General features: G+C 48.4%; 1 protein-coding gene across 1 annotated transcript in view; it reads left to right on the forward strand.

Moving 5' to 3' along the window:
• MRPS6 (mitochondrial ribosomal protein S6) overlaps positions 1-24,713 on the forward strand; it is a 48,109-nt gene extending 23,396 nt beyond the window's left edge. The window contains exons 2-3 of the mRNA XM_040054842.2: positions 6,955-7,094; positions 24,027-24,713. Of these exons, the coding sequence (XP_039910776.1) occupies positions 6,955-7,094; positions 24,027-24,207 (321 nt within the window). The 3' untranslated portion in view covers positions 24,208-24,713. The remainder of the gene's footprint in view (positions 1-6,954; positions 7,095-24,026) is intronic.
• The last annotated feature ends 363 nt before the right edge of the window (positions 24,714-25,076 follow it).

Genomic DNA, 25,076 nt, shown 5'->3' on the forward strand with positions numbered 1-25,076 from the left:
GACTCCTGTTTTTGAGGTTTTGTGTATCCCAGGAGTTATCTGGCAGAATTTGAGCAAGGAATTGGCAAGATTCCCTCTTCACTCGATGAAAACATCGTCACTTCCAGCTTAAAACCTTCTTCTGCTCCAGAGCCAAGGATGCTTGTGTTCTGCAAAAGGGAGGGGGATTAAAAATTACAGTTGTGGTCCTCAGAACTTGCTGTGGAAGGTTTTTTACTCACCGTGTTCAGCTTTGTCTTTGTCCTGACTGCTGGTCCGTGAGCAGCAGTGAGGATGTGCAGGATGGGCGTAAGAGCTGCGTGTCCAGAGCTGGGTCTGATCCAGGAAAATTCCTCTCTTAGAAGGGAGAGATGGCTTACACCACTCTGGGTGGGCAAGAAGGCCAAGAACATCCTGGGCTGGATGAGGAATTGTGTGTCCAGCAGGAGCAGGGCAGGGATTGTCCCTCTGTGCTCCAGGGCTGTGTCCAGCTCTGGAGAGCCCTGGAGGGGCTGGAGCGTGTCCAGGGCAGGGAAGGGAGCTGGGGAAGGGGCTGGAGCCCCAGGAGGGGCTGAGGGAGCTGGGAAGGGGCTGAGCCTGGAGAAAAGGAGGCTCAGGGGGAACCTTGTGGCTCTGCACAAGCCCCTGACAGGAGGGGACAGCCGGGGGGGTCGGGCTGTGCTCCCAGGGAACAGGGACAGGAGCAGAGGGAACGGCCTCAGCCTGGGCCAGGGGAGGCTCAGCTCGGACAGCAGCAGGAATTTCCCCATGGAAAGGGGGCTCAGGCCTTGGCAGGGGCTGCCCAGGGAGCTCTGCAGTGCCCATCCCTGCAGGTGGCACCTGGAGGTGGCACTCAGTGCTCTGGGCTGGGGACAAGGTGGGCACGGGGCACAGCTGGGACTGCCTGGGCTGGGAGGGATTTGCCAGCCCCTGGGATTTTGGGATTCTCTAAATTTGGGAAGTTGGCTGATTTGCCACTCCACTTCCCAGAGCTGGGATGGGACCCAAACTGGCCATGGGGACATGCCAGCCCCTGTGGTGTCGAGGATGTTCCCTCCATGTCTTTTTTTTTTGTTTGGATTTCATTATTTGTCCTTTCCACTCTTAATTAGCTTAATGAACATACAAAGTAAACTTGATGAAATGTATTCACATCAAAAAGTCCTGCCAGGAGCGCAGCTTGGAGTTCCTGGGGAGCTTTTTCTCAGCAAGTTTCTGATAAGGAGAATTTTGCAGCGTAACATTGAAGGCCTTATTGTGGTCAGAAGAAGAGTTTCTGGAGCTTTAAGGAAAAGGTTTCATTAATTATGAGGTTTAATTGATTCTGAATTGATTCTGCCTGGAATGCTGAGGACTCCCCTGGATCCCTGGCAGTGCCCAAGGCCGGGTTGGACATTGGGGCTTGGAGCAGCCTGGGACAGTGGAAGGTGTCCCTGCCATGGCAGGGGTGGCACTGGATGATCCCTAAAATCCCTTCCAACTCAAACCCTTCTGTGACGTTGTGGCCAGTTGTTACCTGAACTGTTTCCAGTGATAAACCATTGGAATGACCCTAAATCATGGAGGATTTGCTTGCTGTTTATTTCAGATTTAAAAGGCACCTTTCTAGGCTTCCTTTTAGAAATTCTTAAGTCTTTTAGCTCTCTAAAATGAATTAAATTCAGTGTTGGGATTGAGATTTTAATGTAGCTGTGAGTTGGTATTTATAGAGTACTTGTATTCCTTAGCTTTTAGCTTAATTTCTTCTATAATTTCCTTGGATCTTAAAAGTTGAGTTAAAATGTAAAAAGATTCATCATAGAATTTAGGTTCTTTGAAGGACAAAGGTGGATTTGGGAACAGAAAAGCTCAGGCATCACTTTGAGTTTAAAAGTTGCTGCTTCCTCTGCATCCAGGTCCGTGGGCTTCGTGTTCACATCTGGGTCTTTGGCTTACACACCATTCAAACGCTAATTAAAATCTCTTTTCAGGACAGGGCGTTAATTTTAATTCAGAAGTAACTTCGATCACTTCCCCCCAAGTTACTTTTGGTGACGTGCCCGCTGTAACTTTCTCCTTGCCATTTCTGGAATATTCTCTCCTGCTTTTGTGTTCACTCGGCGTGGGGTGGGAACATGGATGGCTTGTCGTGGTCAGGAGCGCCTGCGGGTTCCCAGGTTCCCCTTACTCTGTCTGGGGAAAATTGTTCTGTTGTGGTTACAGAAACCTCTGTCCCTGCATCCAGCTGTCCCTAAATCGATCCAGGTCTGGGACTCTGAGACAAGAAAGGTGTGGAAATGTTGGAATGAGTCCAGAGGAGACCATGGAGCTGCTCCAAGGCTGGAGCTGGGCTGGGAGAGCTGGGGGTGCTCACCTGGAGAGGAGAAGCTCCAGGGAGAGCTCAGAGCACCTAAAGGGGCTCCAGGAGAGCTGCAGAGGGGCTGGGGACAAGGGACAGAGGGACAGGACACAGGGAATGGCTCCCAGAGCCAGAGGGCAGGGCTGGATGGGAGCTTGGGAATCAGGAATTGTTCCCTGGCAGGGTGCTGAGGCCCTGGCACAGGGTGCCCAGAGCAGCTGTGGCTGCCCCTGGATCCCTGGCAGTGCCCAAGGCCAGGTTGGACACTGGGGCTTGGAGCAGCCTGGGACAGTGGGAGGTGTCCCTGCCATGGCAGGGGTGGCACTGGGTGGGATTTGAGGTCCCTTCCAACCCAAACCAGTCTGGGATCCCTTCCCACCCCTGAACTTCCAGGCAGGTGTTGAAAATCCTCCCATTTCCACTGCTCAATTTCCAGCCTGCCTGGCCCAGCACAGCCCATTTTCCCCAGGGGTTCAGCACAGCTCCCACGTCTCCTGTTTTCCTTGGAATGCTGCATTTATCTGGATTTTGGTCTTTCCTGACTGCCCTGAGTGGTTGTACCCAACCTGGGGCTGCTGCTCTGGGTTGTTGATGCTTTTACAGTAATTGCAGAGTTTTTAATCATTTTCACTAATAAAATATTTAATGTTTTATTACGTCCTAAGTGGCAGCAAGGAAATGGTTTTCCCCCCTTAGTTTTGCTGCTTGGAATTGCAGCTCCCTTTTAAACATGGATTTTGCCTCCTTTGATTTCCACCTCAGTAAATAATCCCAGAACCAACCTTTTGTAACTGCTGAGCAACCAAAAAAAAAAAAAAAAAAGACGTAATTTTATCCTGCTGTTACTACACTGAAGGGATAATCAAGCAATTGGGACAGAGTTATTCCTATTTATAATTTGGGATGTGCCCACTGACTTTAAATGCTTCCTGTTGGACTGAGCAAGTGGCCAGAAGAACGTGAGAACTCCCCTAGCCCTAAAACTACTGAGGATTTGTTGTTGGCTTCCTTTTCTCTCTCCAAAGACGACTCTTGGAGGAGATTTTGGTGGTTCACAAAGCTTTTTCCATAGCCAGTGCTGGATTTTCTATCCCTCGGACTTTTCTTGGGGAAATGGGATGGAAAAAGGAGCAGTGGAGCTGAGTCCTTTCACACAGCTCTGGTTCCATGTGGGTGGCTCCTCATTTTTTAGGAGGCATCAGCATTCCAGAGGCTTTATGTCCACCTTTGGTTCGTCTCCAAGTTGTTCTTTGAGCCTCACGGCTGATGATCCTGTCTGAAGCCACTTTACCACCAGAGAATTCCCATTTTTTCCTGGCTCCCCTTTCTTTATGCCCTTCCTGTTTGCCAAGTGAGTCCTGTGGGACTCAAAGAACCTATGGGAGCATTTTTATTCCCTCTGACACACAACATCCCGTCAGGACGAGGCAGTTGGTGCTGTTTTGATGGTTCTTTGGGGACATTTGTGGCTTTAATCCTGGGGGCAAGGGATGGGGCACCCCCAGCTGTGCATGGAACAGCGTCCTGCTCTTGGGTGGGACTGTGCTGAGCTGAGGTGCCGGTGAGGAGAGAGGGAGAGGCCAGAATCACAGAAATGCTGAGCTTAGAGAATACCTCTGAGATGATCCAGTCCAACTATCGACCACCACCGGCCGTGTGCTCACCTTTAAATCACATCCTCAGGGGCCACAACGCCACATTTCTGGTTCACCTGCAGGGATGGGCACTGCAGAGCTCCCTGGGCAGCCCCTGCCAAGGCCTGAGCCCCCTTCCCATGGGGAAATTCCTGCTGCTGTCCGAGCTGAGCCTCCCCTGGCCCAGGCTGAGGCCGTTCCCTCTGCTCCTGTCCCTGTTCCCTGGGAGCACAGCCCGACCCCCCCGGCTGTCCCCTCCTGTCAGGGGCTTGTGCAGAGCCACAAGGTTCCCCCTGAGCCTCCTTTTCTCCAGGCTCAGCCCTTGCCCAGCTCCCTCAGCCCCTCCTGGGGCTCCAGCCCCTTCCCAGCTCCCTCAGCCCCTTCCCAGCTCCCTTCCCTGCCCTGGACACGCTCCGGTCTCTCCTGCAGGAGCCACAGCTGGACACAGGTTTTGAGGTGGGGCCAACCAGAGGTGGGGACGAAGTGCTCAGGGTGTCCCCTGACCTGTGGCTGGTGTCACACCTGGGGCTACGTGTGACTTGGTGGGAACTGTGGAGTTAACAGGTTTCGTCTGGGCAGCTGTAAAATACGGGGAGGTGGAGGAGAGGGGAATTTGGATCTGTAGACAGAAGTCCTTTGGTTCCTTCTTCCAGGGGCCCTCACCCCTGTCTGTCCCTGAGTGTCCCTGGGTGTCCCTGTCTGTCTGTCTGTCTATCCCTGTCTGTCCCTGTCTGTCTGTGTGTCCCTGTCTGTCTGTCTGTCTGTGTGTCCCTGTGTGCAGGGAGGGGCAGAGCAGGGCCCAGGCTCTGCTCCAGGCCCAGCAATGGCCCCAGAGCCACGGGCAGGGACTGAGCCCAGCAATTCCCCTGAAATTCTGCCCAGCCCTGAGCAGATTGTCCAGAGAGCCCGTGGGGGCTCTCCTCCCTGGGGAATATTCCGGAATATTCACAATGCCTGAGCTCTGGGGTGATCCCAGGTGAGCACTCTGGGCCCTTCCAGCCCCATCCCAGGGTTCTGCACCTTTCTGGGACAAGGTGACAACTTGTGACCGAGTGATTGTGGCCCAAGGTCAGAGTTCCCCAGGGGTGAAACCGGCTGGGAATGGCTCTGGTGTCCCGTGGGGGCAGGAGGGGTGTCCAGAGCTGGAATTCCAAACCAGGCCGTCCGTGCTCCTGCGAGCTCTTCCTTCTCCCCTCCACAGCAGCAGCTCCCATTGTCTCCTCTTCTCTCCCCACATCTGTGGGGCTGGGATTAGTGCTGGGCTTTGGGACTGGAATTAGTGCTGGGCTCTGGGACTGGGATTAGTGCTGGGCTCTGGGACTGGAGTTAGTGCTGGGCTCTGGGACTGGAACTAGAGCTGGGCTCTGGGACTGGAATTAGAGCTGGGCTGTGGGACTGGAATTAGAGCTGGGCTGTGGGACTGGAGTTGGAGCTGGGCTGTGGGACTGGAATTAGAGCTGGGCTGTGGGACTGGAATTAGAGCTGGGCTCTGGGACTGGAGTTAGAGCTGGGCTGTGGGACTGGAATTAGAGCTGGGCTCTGGGACTGGAATTAGAGCTGGGCTCTGGGACTGGAACTAGAGCTGGGCTGTGGGACTGGAATTAGTGCTGGGTTGTGGGACTGGGATTAGAACTGGGCTGTGGGACTGGAATTAGTGCTGGGCTCTGGGACTGGAATTAGTGCTGGGCTCTGGGACTGGAATTAGAGCTGGGCTGTTCAGGAAAAAATGTTGTGGCTCGCGAGCTGGGAGCCAGGCAGGCCCATTTCCTCTGTCCCCAAGTGGGCTGGCTCTGAGGCAAACCAAGGAACCTGTGTCTGTGGATCCCTTGGTTAGCAGAGTTCAGCCTATTTTTAGTTTGGGTGATGGCTTTAGGCAAGCCAGGATAAACCATGGCAATTTTGGGAGAGGGAGAATGAGAGGGATTGTAGTGACAAGCCTTCCAACCCAACAATTAGCTGATGTTTTCAGAGTATGGCCGCAAGCGGGGAAGGCTGCAAATTTTACAATCCTGAATGTAGAAATCTGCGGCTTTCTTTTCTTGTTCTTTCTCTCTGGTTTTGTTCTTAAATGCGCGGGGCTCAAATCTTTGGCCTCGTTGTGTTCGGAGACTGCACCTCACGTTGGCCTTGCAGCCACTCAGGGAATGTGCTGATCCCTGGGCGTGTGGAAAAGAGACAAAAAGCTTCTGTGTCTCTTGGGGGGGTGAGGGATGGAGGGCAGCGAGTTTACTCAGCAATATTTAATTTAATTTAATTTAAATCTGCGTGGAGGTTCAGAAGGGTTTGTCAGGGGAGGATCTCATTGCTCTCCACAAGTCCCTGAAATGAGGTTGTGGAATGGGCACGGCCCCGAGGCTGCCAGGGCTCCAGGAGCCTTTGGACAGCGCTGCCAGGGACAGAATGGGATTGTTGGGGTGTGTGCAGGGCCAGGAGCTGGATCAGCATTCCCTGTGGCTCCCTGCCGGCCCAGGGGATTCCATGGTTCTCCAAGAGTTACACACGTGCCGTGTAAATAACAGTGTAAATTAACGTGGCGCTAACTGCTGTCTGCATATCAAGCCATGGATTTGTGTTTTCCCCACATGGATCTCTTTAAATATTAATGAACAACAATGGTGCAAAGTCCCCTAAACCCCAAATCCATCATTTTCCTTTGCTGAGAGTATTGGCTTGTGCAAGGCTCAGACCAGGTGATTCCAGCTGAGTCAAATCCTGGCTTGTGCAAGGCTCAGACCAGGTGATTCCAGGTGAGTCAAATCCTGGCTTGTGCAAGGCTCAGACCAAGTGATTCAAATCCATGAACTCCTTTTCTTTTTGCTGCGGCCTGACTTGGAAATGGCAGGAAACTGTGCTGAGGAATTGCCTGCTCCTAGAAATCCTCTCCCTTAATGCTTCCGCCCTGTCTTCTCCGAGCGCTGAGCCGTGCAAGCACAGCTGTTCTTCCTGCCACGTAAAACAAGCCGGTTTCCATGAATTTCTCACTTTTCTTTCTTTCTTTTCAAGCCCGAGACAGCTGCCGTGCTCAAACGCACCGTTGAGGCTCTGATGGAGAGAGGAGCCATCGTGAGGAACCTGGAAAATCTGGGGGAAAGGTCTCTGCCTTACAAAATCTCCAAGCACAAGGAGCGCCACAAGAGAGGAGGGTACGTGGTGATGCCTTTTCCTTAAATCCTCCCAGCGCTGCTCCTGGAAAATGGACATCAGGAAGAACCCTTTGGTCTTCCCTGGTGCTTTTTGGGCCGCAGCTGGGACCTGGGAGGGCTCAGCAGGGTGGTGGGTGGTTGTTGAGGGGGGGTGTGTCCTGCTTGGAGTGGGTTTTGTGTTTTATTCTGAGCGGGGTCAGTTTTCTGTTGGCTTTCAGTCGTGTTTTCGTAGCCCCAGCCCTGCAGAACTTTCCCCGACATAAACAATATGATTATTTTTTACGTAACTATTTTTAGGCCGTTCCCTGATAAAAGCTGAACTTCACCTGCTGGTTGGCAGGACGGGTTCCTTTCCTCCAGTGTCCTTTATCAAGCTGAGGTGCCCTGTAAGACTTGCTTGTGTTTCTGATACGGTTTTGGGGTTTGATAAAGTCCAGAACCATGGAATGGTTTGGCTTGGGAGGGATTTTTATCATCTTGTTCCACCCCTGCCATGGCAGGGACACCTCCCACTGTCCCAGGCTGCTCCAATTCCCAATGTCCAACCTGGCCTTGGGCACTGCCAGGGATCCAGGGGCAGCCACAGATTCTCTGGGAATTTTATGCCAGAGCCTCAACACCCTCAAAAGGAAGAATTTTTTCCCCATATCTCACCTAAATTTCTCCCATTTCACTGGGAGCCATTCCCTGTGTCCTGTCCCTCTGTCCCTTGTCCCCAGCCCCTCTGCAGCTCTCCTGGAGCCCCTTTAGGTGCTCTGAGCTCTCCCTGGAGCTTCTCCTCTCCAGGTGAGCACCCCCAGCTCTCCCAGCCCCTCACTTAAGGATGTTTAGGATAATCCTGTGTTGTGTGGAAACTCAAGAAATGGAAATGCACACTGGGCTTCCCCACAGTGCAGGGGGAGCTGCTGTAGCTTCCGTCCCCTGCCCGGGGTGGTTCTGCTCCTTGAGGCCACCTCTGAAATGGCTGCTGCCTCTCCCAAGGCCTGGGAGAAGTTGCTAAGCAACCCCCACTGCTGGGGCTGCCTAATCCAAATCACGATTAACCAGCTCCTCCCGATCCTGCGGCCGTGCCTCTGCCTGGAGCAGGAGCTTGGCCAACCCTGCTCTTCCTTCCGAGGGGACTCCAGGGCTGCAAGCTCCTTCTTGGATCAGCTCTCCAGGGCTGATCCCTGGTTTCGTGCCCTCTTCCGAGCACCTTGAGGTGCTGCTGCCAAACGGGAGCGGTGAGAGCTGCCAGGGGAAGGGGGAGTAATCTCCACCACACTCCTGTTCCATCAGCCTGGGGAGGAGAGAGGTCAGGGAGACCTCAGAGGCCTTTCAGAACCTGAAGGAGCACTATAAAGAGAAGGAAAGGGGACTTCATCCAAGAATAGACAGGGGGAATGGGCTCCCACTGCCAGAGGGTAGGGTTGGATGGAATACAGGGGAGGAATTCCTCCCTGTGGAGGTGGTGAGGTACTGGCACGGATCCCCTGGAGGAACGGCATCTCTTCACCTCTTCTTCCCTTCTTCCCCTCTTTTCTCCTCTTTTCCCCCTCTTTCTTTTCCCCTCTTTCTTCTTTTCCCCTCTTTCTTCTTTTCCCCTCTTTCTTCTTTTCCCCTCTTTCTTCTTTTCCCCTCTCTTTCTTTTCCCCTCTCTTTCTTTTCCCCTCTCTTTCTTTTCCCCTCTCTTTCTTTTCCCCTCTCTTTCTTTTCCCCTCTCTTTCTTTTCCCCTCTCTTTATTTTCCCCTCTCTTTCTTTTCCCCTCTCTTTCTTTTCCCCTCTCTTTCTTTTCCCCTCTCTTTCTTTTCCCTCTCTTTCTTTTCCCCTCTCTTTCTTTTCCCCTCTCTTTCTTTTCCCCTCTCTTTCTTTTCCCCTCTCTTTCTTTTCCCCCTCTCTTTCTTTTCCCCTCTCTTTCTTTTCCCCTCTCTTTCTTTTCCCCTCTCTTTCTTTTCCCCTCTCTTTCTTTTCCCCTCTCTTTCTTTTCCCCTCTCTTTCTTTTCCCCTCTCTTTCTTTTCCCCTCTCTTTCTTTTCCCCTCTCTTTCTTTTCCCCTCTCTTTCTTTTCCCCTCTCTTTCTTTTCCCCTCTCTTTCTTTTCCCCTCTCTTTCTTTTCCCCTCTCTTTCTTTTCCCCTCTCTTTCTTTTCCCCTCTCTTTCTTTTCCCCTCTCTTTCTTTTCCCCTCTCTTTCTTTTCCCCTCTCTTTCTTTTCCCCTCTCTTTCTTTTCCCCTCTCTTTCTTTTCCCCTCTCTTTCTTTTCCCCTCTCTTTCTTTTCCCCTCTCTATCTCTTCTCCAAAGTGCTGGAGATGCTGGTTCCTGTCTTCTGTTGAAGAACCCAAAAAGCACTGCCACCCAAAGCCAAAAGCTGTCATCCAACGTCTCCAGCACCCAAAATTGGTGGAATTTCATCCCTCTGCCTCAGCTCCCCACTGGCTCAAGGAGAGAAACAGCAGCTCCTCGTTCTGCCCTTGGAAAAGGCTTTAATGTTTATAAAATGCTTCTGCTCCGACAGCAGGGTGAGGTAATCACCAATTCTGTCTTGAGACAAGAATTGCTCAGCTCCCATGGGCATGCAACAGGATTTCATCCTGCATTGCAAAACTGGCAGGGTCAAGGCGTGGTTTGAAAAAAAAAAAAAACAAAATCCATATGGAGCAGGAGAGCAAAACAGGCATGGACACAACGGCAGTGCCCAAAGTGGAGTCAGGGACTGGTTTGGGTTTGGAGGGACCTCAAATCCCACCCAGTGCCACCCCTGCCATGGCAGGGACACCTTCCACTGTCCCAGGCTGCTCCCAGCCCCAGTGTCCAACCTGGCCTTGGGCACTGCCAGGGATCCAGGGGCAGCCACAGCTGCTCTGGGCACCCTGTGCCAGGGCCTCAACACCCTCACAGGGAAGAATCCCTGATTCCCAAGATCCATTTAATCCTGCCTTCCTTCAGTCTCAAGCCATTCCCTGTGTCCTGTCCCTGCAGCCCTTGGGAATTGTCTCTCTCCAGCTTTCCTGGGGCTCCTTCAGGCCCTGCAAGGCCACCCTGAGCTCAGCCCAAAGCTTCTCCTGGCCAGGCTGAACAATGCCAGCTCTGCCAGCCTTTGCTCCCAGCAGAGCTGCTCCATCCCTCTGCTCATCCTGCTGCCTCCTCTGGGCTCTCTCCAGCAGCTCCAGGTGCTCCCTGTGCTGGATCCCAGCTCTGCAGCTGGGCTCTCACCTCAGGGGGCACAGGGACACAACCCCATTCCCTTTCCTGATCCCAATCCCTTTCCTGATCCCAATCCCTTTCCTGATCCCAATCCCTTTCCTGATCCCCACACTGGGGCAGATCCAGCTGTCCCCCCTCAGCACTTCCAAATCCTTCTCCCAAAGATCTCTGAGCGATCCCCTGCTGCCTGCAGAGCCCCCAGAGCAGGTGTCTTTTATGTGCTGAGTAGAACAAGGTTTTAGTAACCAATAATTGCAACCTTCAAGCAGGAAAGCATCAGATCAAAGCCTCCTCCTCCTCCTCCTCCCAGGTCAGATGTCCCCAAATATTTCTCAGTCCCTCCTCCTGCGCTTGGATCTGTGTCCTTGGATGTGACCAGGATCCTCCCCCAGGTTTGGAAGGGAGCAGGGATTGAGAGAGGTGCTACAGGAAATGGTTCCTGCGCCTTTCTTTGGGATCTCAAATTCCAGAGCCACTGGGATCCTACAGGGGGAGGCAGCTGGCAGTGATGCCACCTGGGAGTTCCGGAGGATTGCACTCCTGGAGATTTTCCTGGGGATTTTTGCAGCTCGATGGACAGGCAGGGTGGATTCCTGGCGGGTTTCCAATCCAGTGTTTTATACTGGAAAATGGAACATTCAGGAAATCAGCCATTATCCATCAACAGAAAGCGAGAAGTCAGTTTTTGAGGCACCTAATCAAATCGGCCAGCAGCTGTAAAAAATAACCTTTTTTTTTTTTTTAATTAATTCTACTTCAATAGGACAAAGTTACAAAGAAAATAAAGGACTTTTCCAGATACCTCCCTAAACTCCTGGATTTACCTTGAAATCCTGGAATCTTTTCTCCCTCCCAGCCAATTTCTAATTCTCCCGTGTCCCTTTTGGAGGAGGTTGGTGTGGAGTGGGACATTGGATAATCCAGAATATTTCACCTTTCCTTAGTCTTGGCTTAATCTGAATTAATTTAGGAGGCTTCTGTGAGAATTCAAATGAGTTTTGGGGGGGAGCATCTTGAATCTTCCAAATTTTTTGCTTGTTTGAGGTTTTAATATTTTTTAAGGTTATTTTTAAATTTTTTTCCTGACTCTTAGAGCTTTAACCGATTTATTTTCCTATACCATGCAGGTAGTTGTAGATTTGGGATGGACACTCGATCCATTATTCCCTTGGACTTCCTGGCTGGTGTATTATATGATAATTAATCTAATTATATAAGAATTAATGGACTGGGGCTTGGACTAAGCTGGGCTGGTGGAAGGATCCCTGCCCATGGAATGATCTTGAACTTCCCTCCCAGCCCAAACCATTCCGTGATTTTCAGGGCAAAGCTTGTGCAGGTTTTGGTGGTGATTTTAGAGATAGGGAAAGAGTTCAAGCAGAAAATACAAATCCATAAATCAGCAGGAGGGATGGTTTGTCCTTCAAAAAGGGCTTTTTTTCCCTGAGTTCTGGAGTGCTCCAGCATCATCTGGGATATTGTGGATATAAAGTGCATTACAGGCATGTTACAAACTCAACAGCATCCAAGAGACTTGACAGAGAAAAGGAATTTTCTGGCAATTGCTGTGTAAAACGGATTTCCCCAAGCCTGCCATGGGGGTTTGTGGCTCTCAGCTGTCGCTGGCAGGAGCAGTTTTACTCTCCTGAAGGCCTCAGATCCTACAAACAATGCAATTATTCCCTCTCAGGAGATTCTGCTCCTTGAGGAGGTGTTAAAATTCAAGTTTTTTCTCTTAAATGCATCTCTTTGGGCATCCTCCTCCTTTTGTTTTATTTTTTTCCTTTTTGATATTGATAGGCTTTGCCTGTAGGTCATTAGGAAAATTGAGTTTTGGGAATTGCGTGGATTCACCTAAAGAATCAAAACTTTTCAGTCCCTGATTTACTGAAAAAAATTAAACCGAATTAGCCACTCATTCGCATTTATTTTACCCACAGTGGAACACAAATATTTTGGTTTTTAAGCATTCCAGGGGATGATTTGAAAATCGTTAACAATTCATCCCGTGGGTGAATAAAATGTGACTGAGGACCAGGTTCCAGGGATGGAAATTTAGGTGAGACTTCGAGCCTGCCTCGCCCCGGCTGTGAAAAACCAGGGGAAGAATGCATTTAAATAAAGATTCCCAACCTTCCCCTCCTGCTGGGCAACAGATTCGTGCCAAGCATTTCTTTTACTCGCCGCTACTTGTTATTAACGAGCTGCGTTTAAATCGCTTTTAAGGTGCTCGGTGATTATTTTTTTATTTTTTTGGCCCCAGAGGTGTTTCTGCCTGGCACAAACGAAACCAAACCGATTTTAATGAGGCGTGTGCCAGCCTTTGGATTGCAGGAATGTTCAGCTCTGGCTCTGTTTGCTCCTCGAGGTGCCCCAGAATTGCTGAACCCATCTCCAGGCTGGGGCTGGCTGAGGACAGCGGAGCAGATTCCAACTGGTTGTAAAGCGATAGCAGCACGCCGGGGGTGGCACTTTGCGGTTCCCTGTTTGCTCTGGCCCTGCCTCAATCCCACCCTGGGGCCTCTCCCTGGCTCTGGGAAGCGCTGAGGGGCCACCCTTGGGCTTGGGGAGGGGATTTGAGCTGCAGGGGCAGATGATCCAAAGGCAGCTCCCAAACAACCGGGAAAAAAAAAAATATAAAATATAGGAGTCGCACGTTCCTTTGGAGAGGTGATGGCTCCAAGGATTTGCAGATCGGGAATTGAGGGGTTGGAATTCTGGGGGTTGGAATTGGAGAGTTTTTCGTGGTTTTTAGCCCCACCCCCCCTCATCTCCAGTGTTGTTTCCATTCTTATTTTTGGTCTCTGGAGCAGAGGTGATGGAGCTGAGCCTGCTCAGGGTTTGGGGGCTTTTCCTTCTCCGTGGTTTTGGGATCTGTGGGGTTCCCTCTGTTAAATCTGCCTGTGACACGGGAATGTTTTACACCTTTCTCCCCACATTTTTATCATCTCGTTCACTTTCTTTTATCGAGCTGCACAGTTGGTTTTTTTTCTATGGCAGTGCCCAAGGCCAGGTTGGACACAGGAGCTTGGAGCAGCCTGGGACAGTGGAAGGTGTCCCTGGATGAGTTTAAGTTCCCTTCCAACCCAAACCATTCCATGATTTACGAGTTCTCCATCAAAACTCTTGATTATTCATAACAATTTCCACGTTCTATTTGCCAGTTTTTCATCGCCTTGTTTTTCTGGTTTTTTTTTTCCTTGCCTTCAAATTTGATTTTGAAAAGATGGCAATTTTCTTTTGTTATTTGCTTGCTTTGCCTCTTCATCTTTTTGTTTTGCTCTTCACTCCCAGTTGTCTCCTCAGCCCCCGTGCTCTCCAAAATAGCAAACCCAGGGCTTGCTTTTGTTCTCGCTGAGCTGCATTTTGGGAATTTATCAGGAATTCTCATCCAGGAATTGCATTTTGGGGAGTTGATCAGGAATTCTCATCCAGGAATTGCATTTTGGGGAGTTCATCAGAAATTATCATCCAAAAATTACATTTTGGGGAGTTTCATCAGAAATTATCATCCAAAAAATGCATTTTGGGGAATTTATCAGGGATTATCATCCAGTTTGGGGAGCTGATCAGGAATTCTCACCCAGGAATTGCATTTGGGGAGTTCATCAGAAATTATCATTCAGGAATTGCATTTTGGGAGTTCATCAGAAATTCTCATCCAGGAATTGCATTTTGGCGAGTTTATCAGGAATTATCATCCAGTTTGGGGACTTGATCAGGAATTCTCCTCCATGAATTGCATTTGGGGACTTGATCAGGAATTATCACCCAGGAACTGCATTTTGGGGAGTTCATCAGGAATTGCATTTTGGGAATTTATCAGGAATTCTTATCCAGGAATTGCATTTTGGGGAGTTCAACAGAAATTCTCATCCAGGAATTGCATTTTGGGGAGTTTCATCAGAAATTATCATCCAAAAAAATGCATTTTGGGGAATTTATCAGGAATTATCATCCAGTTTGGGGAGCTGATCAGGAATTCTCATCCAGGAATTGCATTTGGGGAGTTCATCAGAAATTATCATTCAGGAATTGCATTTTGGGGAGTTGATCAGGAATTATCATCCAGTTTGGGGAGTTTATCAGGAATTATCATCCATAAATTGCATTTTGGAACTTGATCAGGAATTCTCATCCAGGAATTGCATTTTGGGGAGTTTATCAGGAATTATCATCCAAAAAATGCATTTTGGGGAGTTCATCAGAAATTATCATCCAAAAAATGCATTTTGGGGAGTTTATCAGGAATTATCATCCAGTTTGGGGAGTTGATCAGGAATTCTCATCCATGAATTGCATTTGGGAACTTGATTAGGAATTCTCACCCAGGAACTGCATTTTGGGGAGTTCATCAGGAATTCTCACCCACGAACTGCATTTTGGGGAGTTCATCAGGAATTCTCATCCAGGAATTGCATTTTGGGGAGTTGATCAGGAATTCTCATCCAGGAATTGCATTTTGGGGAGTTGATCAGGAATTCTCATCCAGGAATTGCATTTTGGGGAGTTGATCAGGAATTCTCACCCAGGATTTTGGGGAGTTTGTCTTCACACGTGCCTGGGGGATTTTCTGTCGGAGGTGAATTCCTGGGTCCCTGAGGATCAAGGGATGCACAACAGCAGGCAGGAGGCAGAAATTCCAGGTGGCTTTGCCAAAGCACCTGCCCAGGAAAGGCTCTTATTCCCAGAACCTAAAACAGCAGGAATGGATGGTTTAGTGAGAGGAATAATTCAACAACTGACCACGGATTCATGGAATGGATTGGGTTGGAAGGGATCCTGAAGATCATTCAGTTCCAGCCCTTCACCTTCCTCCCTCCCAGGCTGCTCCAAGCCCCATCCAACCTGGACTTTTCCAGGGACGAGGAATCCACGGCCTCTCTGCACACCCCCTTTTTTTTTGACTCTTGTGGAAACACTTCCACGTAAACTTTTTGCTACACGTCCGGGCTTTGCCTCTTCCCACCAAGCAGCTGAGCTTAGGAAGGCGCACAACTCGCTTTTAAACCTCCTGCTCGCGGCAGGATGAAATTTTCCGCCTGGATGGGAGAGGTCGAAGTGCCCTCTGATCACCCCCAACCGCCTGGATGCAGGCGGATTGCCTCGATTCGTGAGGCTGAAATAATGGTTACCTGTCGGAATTGTTCTCCGGAGCGTTCCCGGGGTTTGGAACAACCCTCTCCCCACCCTTTTACCGAACACGAATTACGCCGAGTTAAAGGATTTCATTCTCCGAACGCGTTTGGCCTCGCCGGAGCCGAGCCTCTTGAAGCTTTCCACGGCTCCTGAAGACCAAACAGGGCAAAACAAAAACAGATGAAAGGAGCCGCAATTTTTCCTTATTTCATCCCCTCCCCCAAAATAAACTTAACGCCCAACCCGATTTCTTTGTTGCTGTTTGGATTTTAGAACATCCTGAGCCGTTCGGGCAAAAAGGTGTCCTGGCTCTGCAGAGCACTCGGATGAGAACCAAAGCAGCAGGAATATTTGTGGATTTATGCACATTTGAAGTGTTTTCTGCTCGATTGATTGTCTCCTTCCACTAGATGGGGCTTTCTTCATTGATCAGTGGAACCATTGCTCAGCCTTCAAATTCTTTTCCCCATCTAAGCAGTGGTTGTGACTCAGGGATCAAAGCACTGAAATGTTTGGGATGGGGTTTTTTTGGGTTTTTTTTTTTCCTTTCCACCTTACCTGTGGAAGTGCACTTGGGAATTTTGGTGCTTTTTAGAGCCAGGTTGGTGGTGTGGGGGCACCAGAATCCATCAAATCCTTGTGACAAACTCCTTGACTGAGCCTGGTGGCCACTGGGCTTGGTGGGGTGGGAGCCAGCCACCATTTTGGGGAGGGGGTTGATTTTAATTTAATTTTTTTTTTTTTTACCTTAATTACCTTTGAATTAATGAAACACCTTTAATTAGCCGAACAGCAGGTGCCCGTGGCTGGAATTCTGGAAGTGCCGTTCCTGGGGCTGTGGATGTATCTCCCCCAAGCTCTCACTGCCGTCATTGCTGTGGCACAGTTCGGTCGCTAAAGTCCAACTTTTGGCCTTGATCTGGTCCTTCCCAGATTTTCAAGGAGCTCCCACTGCCGTGTTTTTGAAAGCCGAAGGCAGCGCTTTGTGCTCGGCCCTTCTGACACAAACCCCGATCACGAGCTGGCCCCGCCGAGGATGGGGCAAAGCAAATTCCCCCATTTCCGTGGTCTTAAAAATGAACGTTCAGGTAGCAAAAAAAAAAAAAAAAAAATTATTTTTGTGGGATTACCTCAGTGAGGACGACGTGGAGCTCCTCCTGCGCCTGCCGTGGTTTCCTCCGGGTGTTTTCTGCTCCTTTCACCTCTGCCGTTCCTCAGAACATCTTCTTTCCCTTGGGTCTTCCGCCTCAACACAGGGAGACATTTTGGGGCCAAACCCGTGGGACCCCGCGGCCTCTCCAAACCCGACGTATCTTCACTGTTCCCCTTGGCTCCGAGTTGTATTCCAGGAGGATTTCAGAGGGAATTTTCACCCCGGTTCCTTGAAGTCCTACCCTGTTTGAGCATCCTTAGGACTCAGGGTTCAAACTATTTCTGCCTTGAATACGGTAAATTTGAGAAATGAAACCTGGCTCTTTTTTTTAATTATTTCCCTCATATGCAAAGGCACGTCCTCCTTTATTTGAGACCATCTTATATTTTAATTTTTTTTTTTTTTTTTTTTGGAGTTAATGCATTGTTTTAATGTGTTCCAGTCTGCTCCCCTGCATTTAAATCATCCCTGTGTTTGCAGTCAAGCAGGAGGACAAAAATAACTGTGGGCTCATCGTGAATCAGTGGAATTTTCCTGCATTTCTCCCCTGGTGACTCCTAGAGAGCACAAATGCTTTTTGCATTTCTGTTTGCAAGGACGAGGTGGTTCCCCTGCTGCATTCCTGTATTTTTCCCTGGCTTTGTCTGGCTGGGATTTGGGGTCGTTTGCTCCACAAGGAGCAGGGTTTGTGGGGTCACAGTGAAGGTTTGGGGGTTCGAACACCCCCGTGGCCTGCTGCCAGCTGATTTCAGTGCGGAGATTTCAGGGGAAGGGGTTCAGATCTCCTCGGGGATTTCATTGTCCGTTGTGTTGCTCGTTGTTTTTCCAGCCCTTCTTTCTTTCCTGAAGAAATCCAATTTTATATATATATATATATTTTTTTTTTTTTTTTCCCCCTATGCCGCTTGTTTCTCCCTTCTCTCTCTCTCTCTCTCTCTCTCTCTCTCTCTCTCTCTCTTTTTTTTTATTGTTGTGGTGGCCGAGGGAAACGATCTCGCTCACGCTGGAGCGAGGTGGTTGTTTTTGAAACCCCACGTTGTTTCCCAGCGCCTGCAGTTTCGATAGAACACCTTTTTTTCCCCTGCGAGGAGTCAGAAAGATCTGCTGGAACAGCTCATCCTCCCTTCCCTCCTCCCCCCAGCTCCTCCTTGGCTTATCAACAGTGCGTCAGTGGAAATTTCCACCCTTCGCTAATGGCAGAGAAAGCGCAAAGTTGCGAAGCAGCCTTTGGAGGGAAGGAGGGGGAAAAAAAAAAAATATATATATATATATATAAAACCCAAAACAAAACAAATAAAAAAAACAAAAAGCAACGCTCTGAGCAGCACAATGCAAAGCAGCAGATGAGAGGCCGGGCAGAAACGGAATTAAATTCTGGATGAGGAGCGGGGATGGCGATGGGATCAGTGCGAGGGAAGGGGGCAGGAATCTCCAGCTGGAATTCCTGCCCCCGTCCTCCTTCCCGGGAGGTGAGAGGGTTTGGAAGGCAGCTTCCCAAGGAGGAGAGTCCAAGTGTCATCTGCTAAATTCGCCAGTGAGCTGTAATGGCTTTCCCAGAGAATCCCACGTTCGGGGGGGTGTGCATCCTTACATCCTGCACTTCCAGAACGTTCTCCAGGCTGGAAAATGGTGCCTGTCCCTAAAACCCCCAACCCTGGTGGCACCTCTGCATTCCGGAGCCCTCAGCCCAGTGGCCCCAAAAGCCAAACGTCGTCGTTGCTGTGGGGGTTTGCGAGGGGGAGCGAGCCCAGCAGGATTCCTCCGAATCCCTGGGAAGAGCGATTCCTGTGGCTCAGGCACCCTGGAATCCTGAGCTGGCACGGGCTGGCACCGCTCCCTTGGCTTCAGGGACACCCAGGCACAGCCCATTCCAGCTGGGCACCTCTCCTGGAGGACCCTGCCTCGGGATTCGGGTTTTAACTCGGGGGATTTTTAACCATCCTACCCGTCCCATAAAGAATTCCAGACTTTCTGGAAGGGATTTGGGGATGAGCTGAGGCTGTTACGTGGATGCTGGTGTGAGGTCAGGGTGGTGGCTGAGGAGAGGTGTCGTTCCCATGTTTTCCAGGGGTGGATTCTGCAATCCAGCAGTGCTGCCTGGGTCATTCCTGGCCCCACGGGGCTCTTGGGGTGCAATGTTTGGGATGTGGTGCAAAAAAATGATCCCAGTGCAGCCTGAAGGACACGAGCAGGGCTTGGGCACGGCCCCGCCTCCGGCATTTTCAGATTCCCAGTTCCCTTCTGCTCTTGAGGACTTTCCCTCCAGGATCACCTTTGTCACCATGGGATGCTCCTGCTGTAGTTGACTTGGGAAGAATCCAAAATTCCTGCAAAGTTCTCTCTGTTTGGAAGTGAAACTTGGGATGTTTGATCCTGCTTGGATAAGGTGCTTCCGTTCAAGGGATGTCACTTTTGGGTTGTGCGGGGCTCCATGGGGAGGGGGGCTTGGAGAAATGTGGGATTCTGGAATGGTTTGGATTGGAAGGAACCTTAAAACCCATCCATGGAATGGTTTGGGGTGCCAGGGACACCTTCCACTGTCCCCAGTGTCCAACCTGGCCTTGGGCACTGCCAGGGATCCAGGGGCAGCCACAGCTGCTCTGGGAATTCTATTCCTCAGCACCCTGCCAGGGAACAATTCCTGATTCCCAACCTCCCATCCATCTCTTCTCCTGTGAAGTGTTGTGAAATGAACCAGCACTGCCAATAAAACTGGAACCAGAACTTTTTCATCACTTTCTCTGGTTTGGAGAGACAATTTCCAAGGGCTGGAGGGGCAGGACACAGGGAATGGCTGGATGGGAGACTGGGAATCAGGAATTGATGCACAGGGTCTGTTGTGTCCCCTGGGAAGTGCAGGACACCCCTTTGCTCCCTCAGGGTTGCTGGAGCTGGAAAAACCTCCTGGAAAACTCCAGCCGAGCTCCTGAAGAAGGTGCAGATCTTCAGGAAAGGGATTCATTGCAGAGGTCACTTTGGTTATTGAGACATCAGTGGGGAGCCACGTTCAGCTTCCTGCAGGGTGGGGGTGGCTGTTTCCAAATCCTGGATGTCAGGAGAGCTGTGGGGACACCAAAGGTTCCCTGGGGAACTGAGACCTGGCACAGGGACAGCGCCCAGGGAGCGGCTGGAGCTGTTCCAGCAGGGATTGAGGTTGGATTTTAGGGAAAGGTTCTTCCCCCAGAGGGTGCTGGCACTGCCCAGGCTCCCCAGGGAATGGGCACGGCCCCGAGGCTGCCAGAGCTCCAGGAGCCTTTGGACAGCGCTGCCAGGGATGCACGGGCTGGGATTGTTGGGGGTCTGGGCAGGGACAGGGGCTGGATCCGTGATCCCTGTGGGTTCATTCCAGCTCAGGACATTCCATGGTTCAGCACTGCTGGATGCTCCTCAGGCTCCAGCAGGTTGAGGATTTAAGCCGTGTTCACATCGAAGATGTGATTTGGGATAGATCCACCTCTTAGTTTGGTTTTTTTTTTTTTTAATATTTATTTTTCACATTTCCATTCAGCTCTGAGGCAGAGCAGGAAGGAATCTGTGTGTTAATGAGCTTGAAATGACAGCTTTGGCTGACTGCCAAAAACCCATCAGGAATTGAGGAAGGAGCTGCTCCTGCCATCCTGCCTCGTCTTAAAAATTGTCCAGTTCAGGACGTGGGAGTGAATGGAAGAGCAAAAATCAAAATCCTCGATTTCCTTGGGTCAGCAGTGCTGGACAGAGCTCCAGGAGTGTTGGGACAACATTCCCAGGGAAAAACTGGTGGTTTTGGGTGTCTGTGCAGGGCCTGGATGATCCTGTGGGACATCTTTCCAGCTCAGGATATTCCATGATTCCAACAGAGCTCAACTGAACTTTTCATCACCCAAATCAAGCTAACATCGAGCTTTTATTTCAAACAATCCAGGTACCAAAATGCAAGGGGGGAAAAAACAAAACAAAACAAAACAAAAAAAAAAATCCCACAAACAAACAAACAAACAAAACACCTTAAAAAGGCTCTCATTTAAAAAAAAAATCCCTCAGGAGCAGAAAAAACTTAAGAACTCTCATTTAAAAAAAAAAATTCCTTGGTTTACCACCCAGGTATTTTGGTTTATTTGGTTCCATCCCAGGTATTTTGGTTCATTCGGTTCATTTGGTTCCATCCCAGGTATTTTGGTTCATTTGGTTAATTTGGTTCCATCCCAGGTATTTTGGTTAATTTGGTTCCATCCCAGATATTTTGGTTTATTTGGTTCATTTGATTCATTTGGTTTCAGCCCAGGTATTTTTGTTTGTCTGGTTCTGGCCCAGGTATTTTGGTTTATTTGGTTCATTTGGTTCCAGCTCAGGTATTTTGGTTCGTTTGGTCCCAGTCCAAGTATTTTGGTTTATTTCATTTCAGCCCAGGTATTTTGGTTTATTTGGTTCATTTGGTTCCATCCCAGGTGTTTTGGTTTATTTGGTTTATCTGGTTCATTTGGTTCATTTCATTCATTTGGTCCCAGCTCAGGAATTTTGGTTCATTTGGTTCATTTGGTCCCAGCCCAGGTATTTTGGCTCATTTGGTTTATCTGGTTCCATCCCAGGTATTTTGGTTCATTTGGTCCCAGCTCAGGTTTTTTGCCTCATTTGGTTTATTTGGTTTATCTGGTCCCAGCTCAGGTATTCTGGCTCATTTGGTTCATTTGGTTTATCTGGTTGAGCCCAGATATTTTGGTTCATTTGGTCCCAGCTCAGGTTTTTTGGCTCATTTGATTCATTTGGTTTATCTGGTTCATTTGGTCCCAGCCCAGGTATTTTGGTTCATCTGGTTCATTTGGTTCATTTGGTTCCAGCTCAGGTATTTTGGTTTATTTGGTTTATCTGGTTCATTTGGTTCATTTCATTCATTTGGTCCCAGCTCAGGAATTTTGGTTCATTTGGTTCATTTGGTCCCAGCCCAGGTATTTTGGCTCATTTGGTTCATTTGGTTCCATCCCAGGTAATTTGGTTTATCTGGTCCCATCCCAGGTATTTTGGTTCATTTGGTTCCAGCCCAGGTATTTTGGTTTATTTGGTTTATCTGGTTTATTTGGTTCATTTGGTTTATCTGGTCCCAGCTCAGGTATTTTGGCTCATTTGGTTCCAGCTCAGGTATTTTGGTTTATTTCGTTTATCTGGTTCATTTGGTTCATCTGGTCTCATCCCAGGTATTTTGGCTCATTTGGTTTATTTGGTTCCAGCCCAGGTATTTTGGTTCATCTGGTTCATTTGGTTCCAACTCAGGTATTTTGGTTTATTTGATTTATCTGGTTCATTTGGTTCATTTGGTCCCAGCCCAGGTATTTTGGCTCATTTGGCTCATTTGGTTTATCTGGTTCCATCCCAGGTATTTTGGTTCATTTGGTCCCAGCTCAGGTTTTTTGCCTCATTTGGTTTATTTGGTTTATCTGGTCCCAGCTCAGGTATTCTGGCTCATTTGGTTCATTTGGTTTATCTGGTTGAGCCCAGATATTTTGGTTCATTTGGTCCCAGCTCAGGTTTTTTGGCTCATTTGATTCATTTGGTTTATCTGGTTCATTTGGTCCCAGCCCAGGTATTTTGGTTCATCTGGTTCATTTGGTTCATTTGGTTCCAGCTCAGGTATTTTGGTTTATTTGGTTTATCTGGTTCATTTGGTTCATTTCATTCATTTGGTCCCAGCTCAGGAATTTTGGTTCATTTGGTCCCAGCCCAGGTATTTTGGCTCATTTGGTTCATTTGGTTCCATCCCAGGTAATTTGGTTTATCTGGTCCCATCCCAGGTATTTTGGTTCATTTGGTTCCAGCCCAGGTATTTTGGTTCATCTGGTTCATTTGGTTCATTTGGTCCCAGCTCAGGTATTTTGGTTTATTTCGTTTATCTGGTTTATTTGGTTCATTTGGTTCATCTGGTCTCATCCCAGGTATTTTGGTTTATTTCGTTTATCTGGTTCATTTGGTTCATCTGGTCTCATCCCAGGTATTTTGGCTCATTTGGTTTATTTGGTTCCAGCCCAGGTATTTTGGTTCATCTGGTTCATTTGGTCCCAGCCCAGGTATTTTGGTTCCTCTTGTTCATTTGGTTCATTTGGTTCCAGCCCAGATATTTTGGTTCATTTGGTTTATTTGGTCCCAGCTCAGGTATTTTGGCTCATTTTGTTCATTTGGTTTATCTGGTTGAGCCCAGGTATTTTGGCTCATTTGGTCCCAACTCAGGTATTCTGGTTCATTTTGTTCATTTGGTCCCAGCTCAGGTTTTTTGGTTCATTTGGTTCATTTGGTTTATCTGGTCCCATCCCAGGTATTTTGGCTCATTTGGTTCATTTGGTTTATCTGGTTCATTTGGTCCCAGCCTGGGTATTTTGGTTTATTTGGTTTATCTGGTTCATTTGGTCCCAGCTCAGGTTTTTTCGCTCATTTAGTTCATTTGGTTTATCTGGTTGAGCCCAGGTATTTTTGTTCATTTGGTCCCAGCTCAGGTTTTTTGGCTCATTTGGTTCATTTGGTTTATCTGGTTGAGCCCAGATATTTTGGTTCATTTGGTCCCAGCTCAGGTTTTGTGGCTCATTTGATTCATTTGGTTTATCTGGTTCATTTGGTCCCAGCCCAGGTATTTTGGTTCATCTGGTTCACTTGGTTCCAATTCAGGTATTTTGGTTTATTTGGTTTATCTGGTTCATTTGGTTCATTTGGTTTATCTGGTCCCAGCTCAGGTATTCTGGTTCTTTCGGTTCATTTGGTCCCAGCTCAGGTATTTTGGCTCATTTGGTTTATGTGGTTCATTTGGTTCATTTCATTCATTTGGTCCCAGCTCAGGAATTTTGGTTCATCTGGTTCATTTGGTTCATTTGGTCCCAGCTCGGGTATTTTGGTTTATTTGGTTTATCTGGTTCATTTGGTTCATTTGGTCCCAGCTCAGATTTTTTTGGCTCATTTGGTTTATCTGGTTGAGCCCCAGAATTTTGGTTCATTTGGTCCCAGCTCAGGTTTTTTGGCGCATTTGGTTCTTTTGGTTTATCTGGTCCCATCCCAGGTATTTTGGCTCATTTGGTTCATTTGGTTTATCTGGTTCATTTGGTCCCAGCTCGGGTATTTTGGTTTATTTGGTTTAACTGGTTCATTTGGTTCATTTGGTCCCGGCTCACGTTTTTTGGCGCATTTGGTTCATTTGGTTTATCTGGTCCCATCCCAGGTACTTTGGCTCATTCGGTTTATTTGGTTTATCTGGTTCATTTGGTTCATTTGGTCCCAGCTCGGGTATTTTGGTTTATTTGGTTTATCTGGTTCATTTGGTCCCGGCTCAGGTTTTTTGGCTCATTTGGCTCATTTGGTTTATCTGGTCCCATCCCAGGTACTTTGCCTCATTTGGTTTATTTGGTTTATCTGGTTCATTTGGTCCCAGCTCAGGTTTTTTGGCTCATTTGGTTTATCTGGTCCCATCCCAGGTACTTTGCCTCATTTGGTGCGTTTCTCCTTGCAGGTATTTTCTGATAGACCTCGAGGCCCCCCCTTCCATCGTGTCCCCCATGATGGATCATTTGGGACGGGACATTGATGTCATCAGGAGGGCTTTTGTCAAACACCCCGTGGCCAAGGCAGAAGAGTGCAGCGGCATCGTCCCCGTCAGCCCCGAGGAGAAGCTCTCTGCCAAGAAAAAATGAAAATCCCAAATCTTTGAAACCCTTTTTTAACCCTTTTGTTTTTTTGTTTTTTTTTTTTTAAATTGCTGCTGTGGAAAAGAATTGTGATAACACCTGTCCACCAAAAAAAAAAAAACAAAAAACCACTTTTGGCTACGGGATGTGTGTGGTCTGTCACAGTATCTTCATTATTGTAACAGCTGAGGTTTCTTTTTGTTTAAAATAATTGGGGTGGTTTTAATCTGGGCGCTTATCTTGCTGCTGGACAACTCTGCAAATTGATTTGCTTTTCTCTGGGAGCATTACATTGATAATGAAGATTTCTCCAGCAGCAGGATGCTATAAATAGCATTTTTTTTTCCAGAGATTACTCCAGAATATGGATATTTACATGAGAGATTAAGGAGCCTGCAGTGTAAATATAGAAATCTAAGATGTGATTTGGTGGGGGGTTTGTTTTGAGGGAAAAAAAAAACCAAAACAAAACAAAAAAAAAAGCTGCAATAAAAGAGTGGTTAAAAATAAAACCTGACTCTTTTTTTCTTTTTTTAAGTATTAAAAAAATCCCAAAACTTTCAGTGCCAAAAGCCACCTCATGGTCCTCAAGGTAAATAATGTTCAAAGCACAGGTAAAAAAATCCTTTTTAGGTCAGGGCAGAGAATTCCAGGTGGGAATTAGAGACTCCCCAAGCTTTTGTAGGAGCAGGAGAATCAGAGATGGTTCGTTTTGCCATCGGGTGGACGTTTCAGACTGGGAAAAACATCAGGATAAAGTGTTCATGTGTCTTTTTTCTCTTTCTTCTGTTGAAAACAGGAGGAAAATCAGTGATATTATTGTTATATATAAAGGCCTCCTGCTCTCTGATGGAAATCCAGTGGTTGGATCACTC

Source organism: Hirundo rustica, chromosome 2, assembly GCF_015227805.2.
Source record: "Hirundo rustica isolate bHirRus1 chromosome 2, bHirRus1.pri.v3, whole genome shotgun sequence".
Classification (NCBI taxonomy): domain Eukaryota; kingdom Metazoa; phylum Chordata; class Aves; order Passeriformes; family Hirundinidae; genus Hirundo; species Hirundo rustica.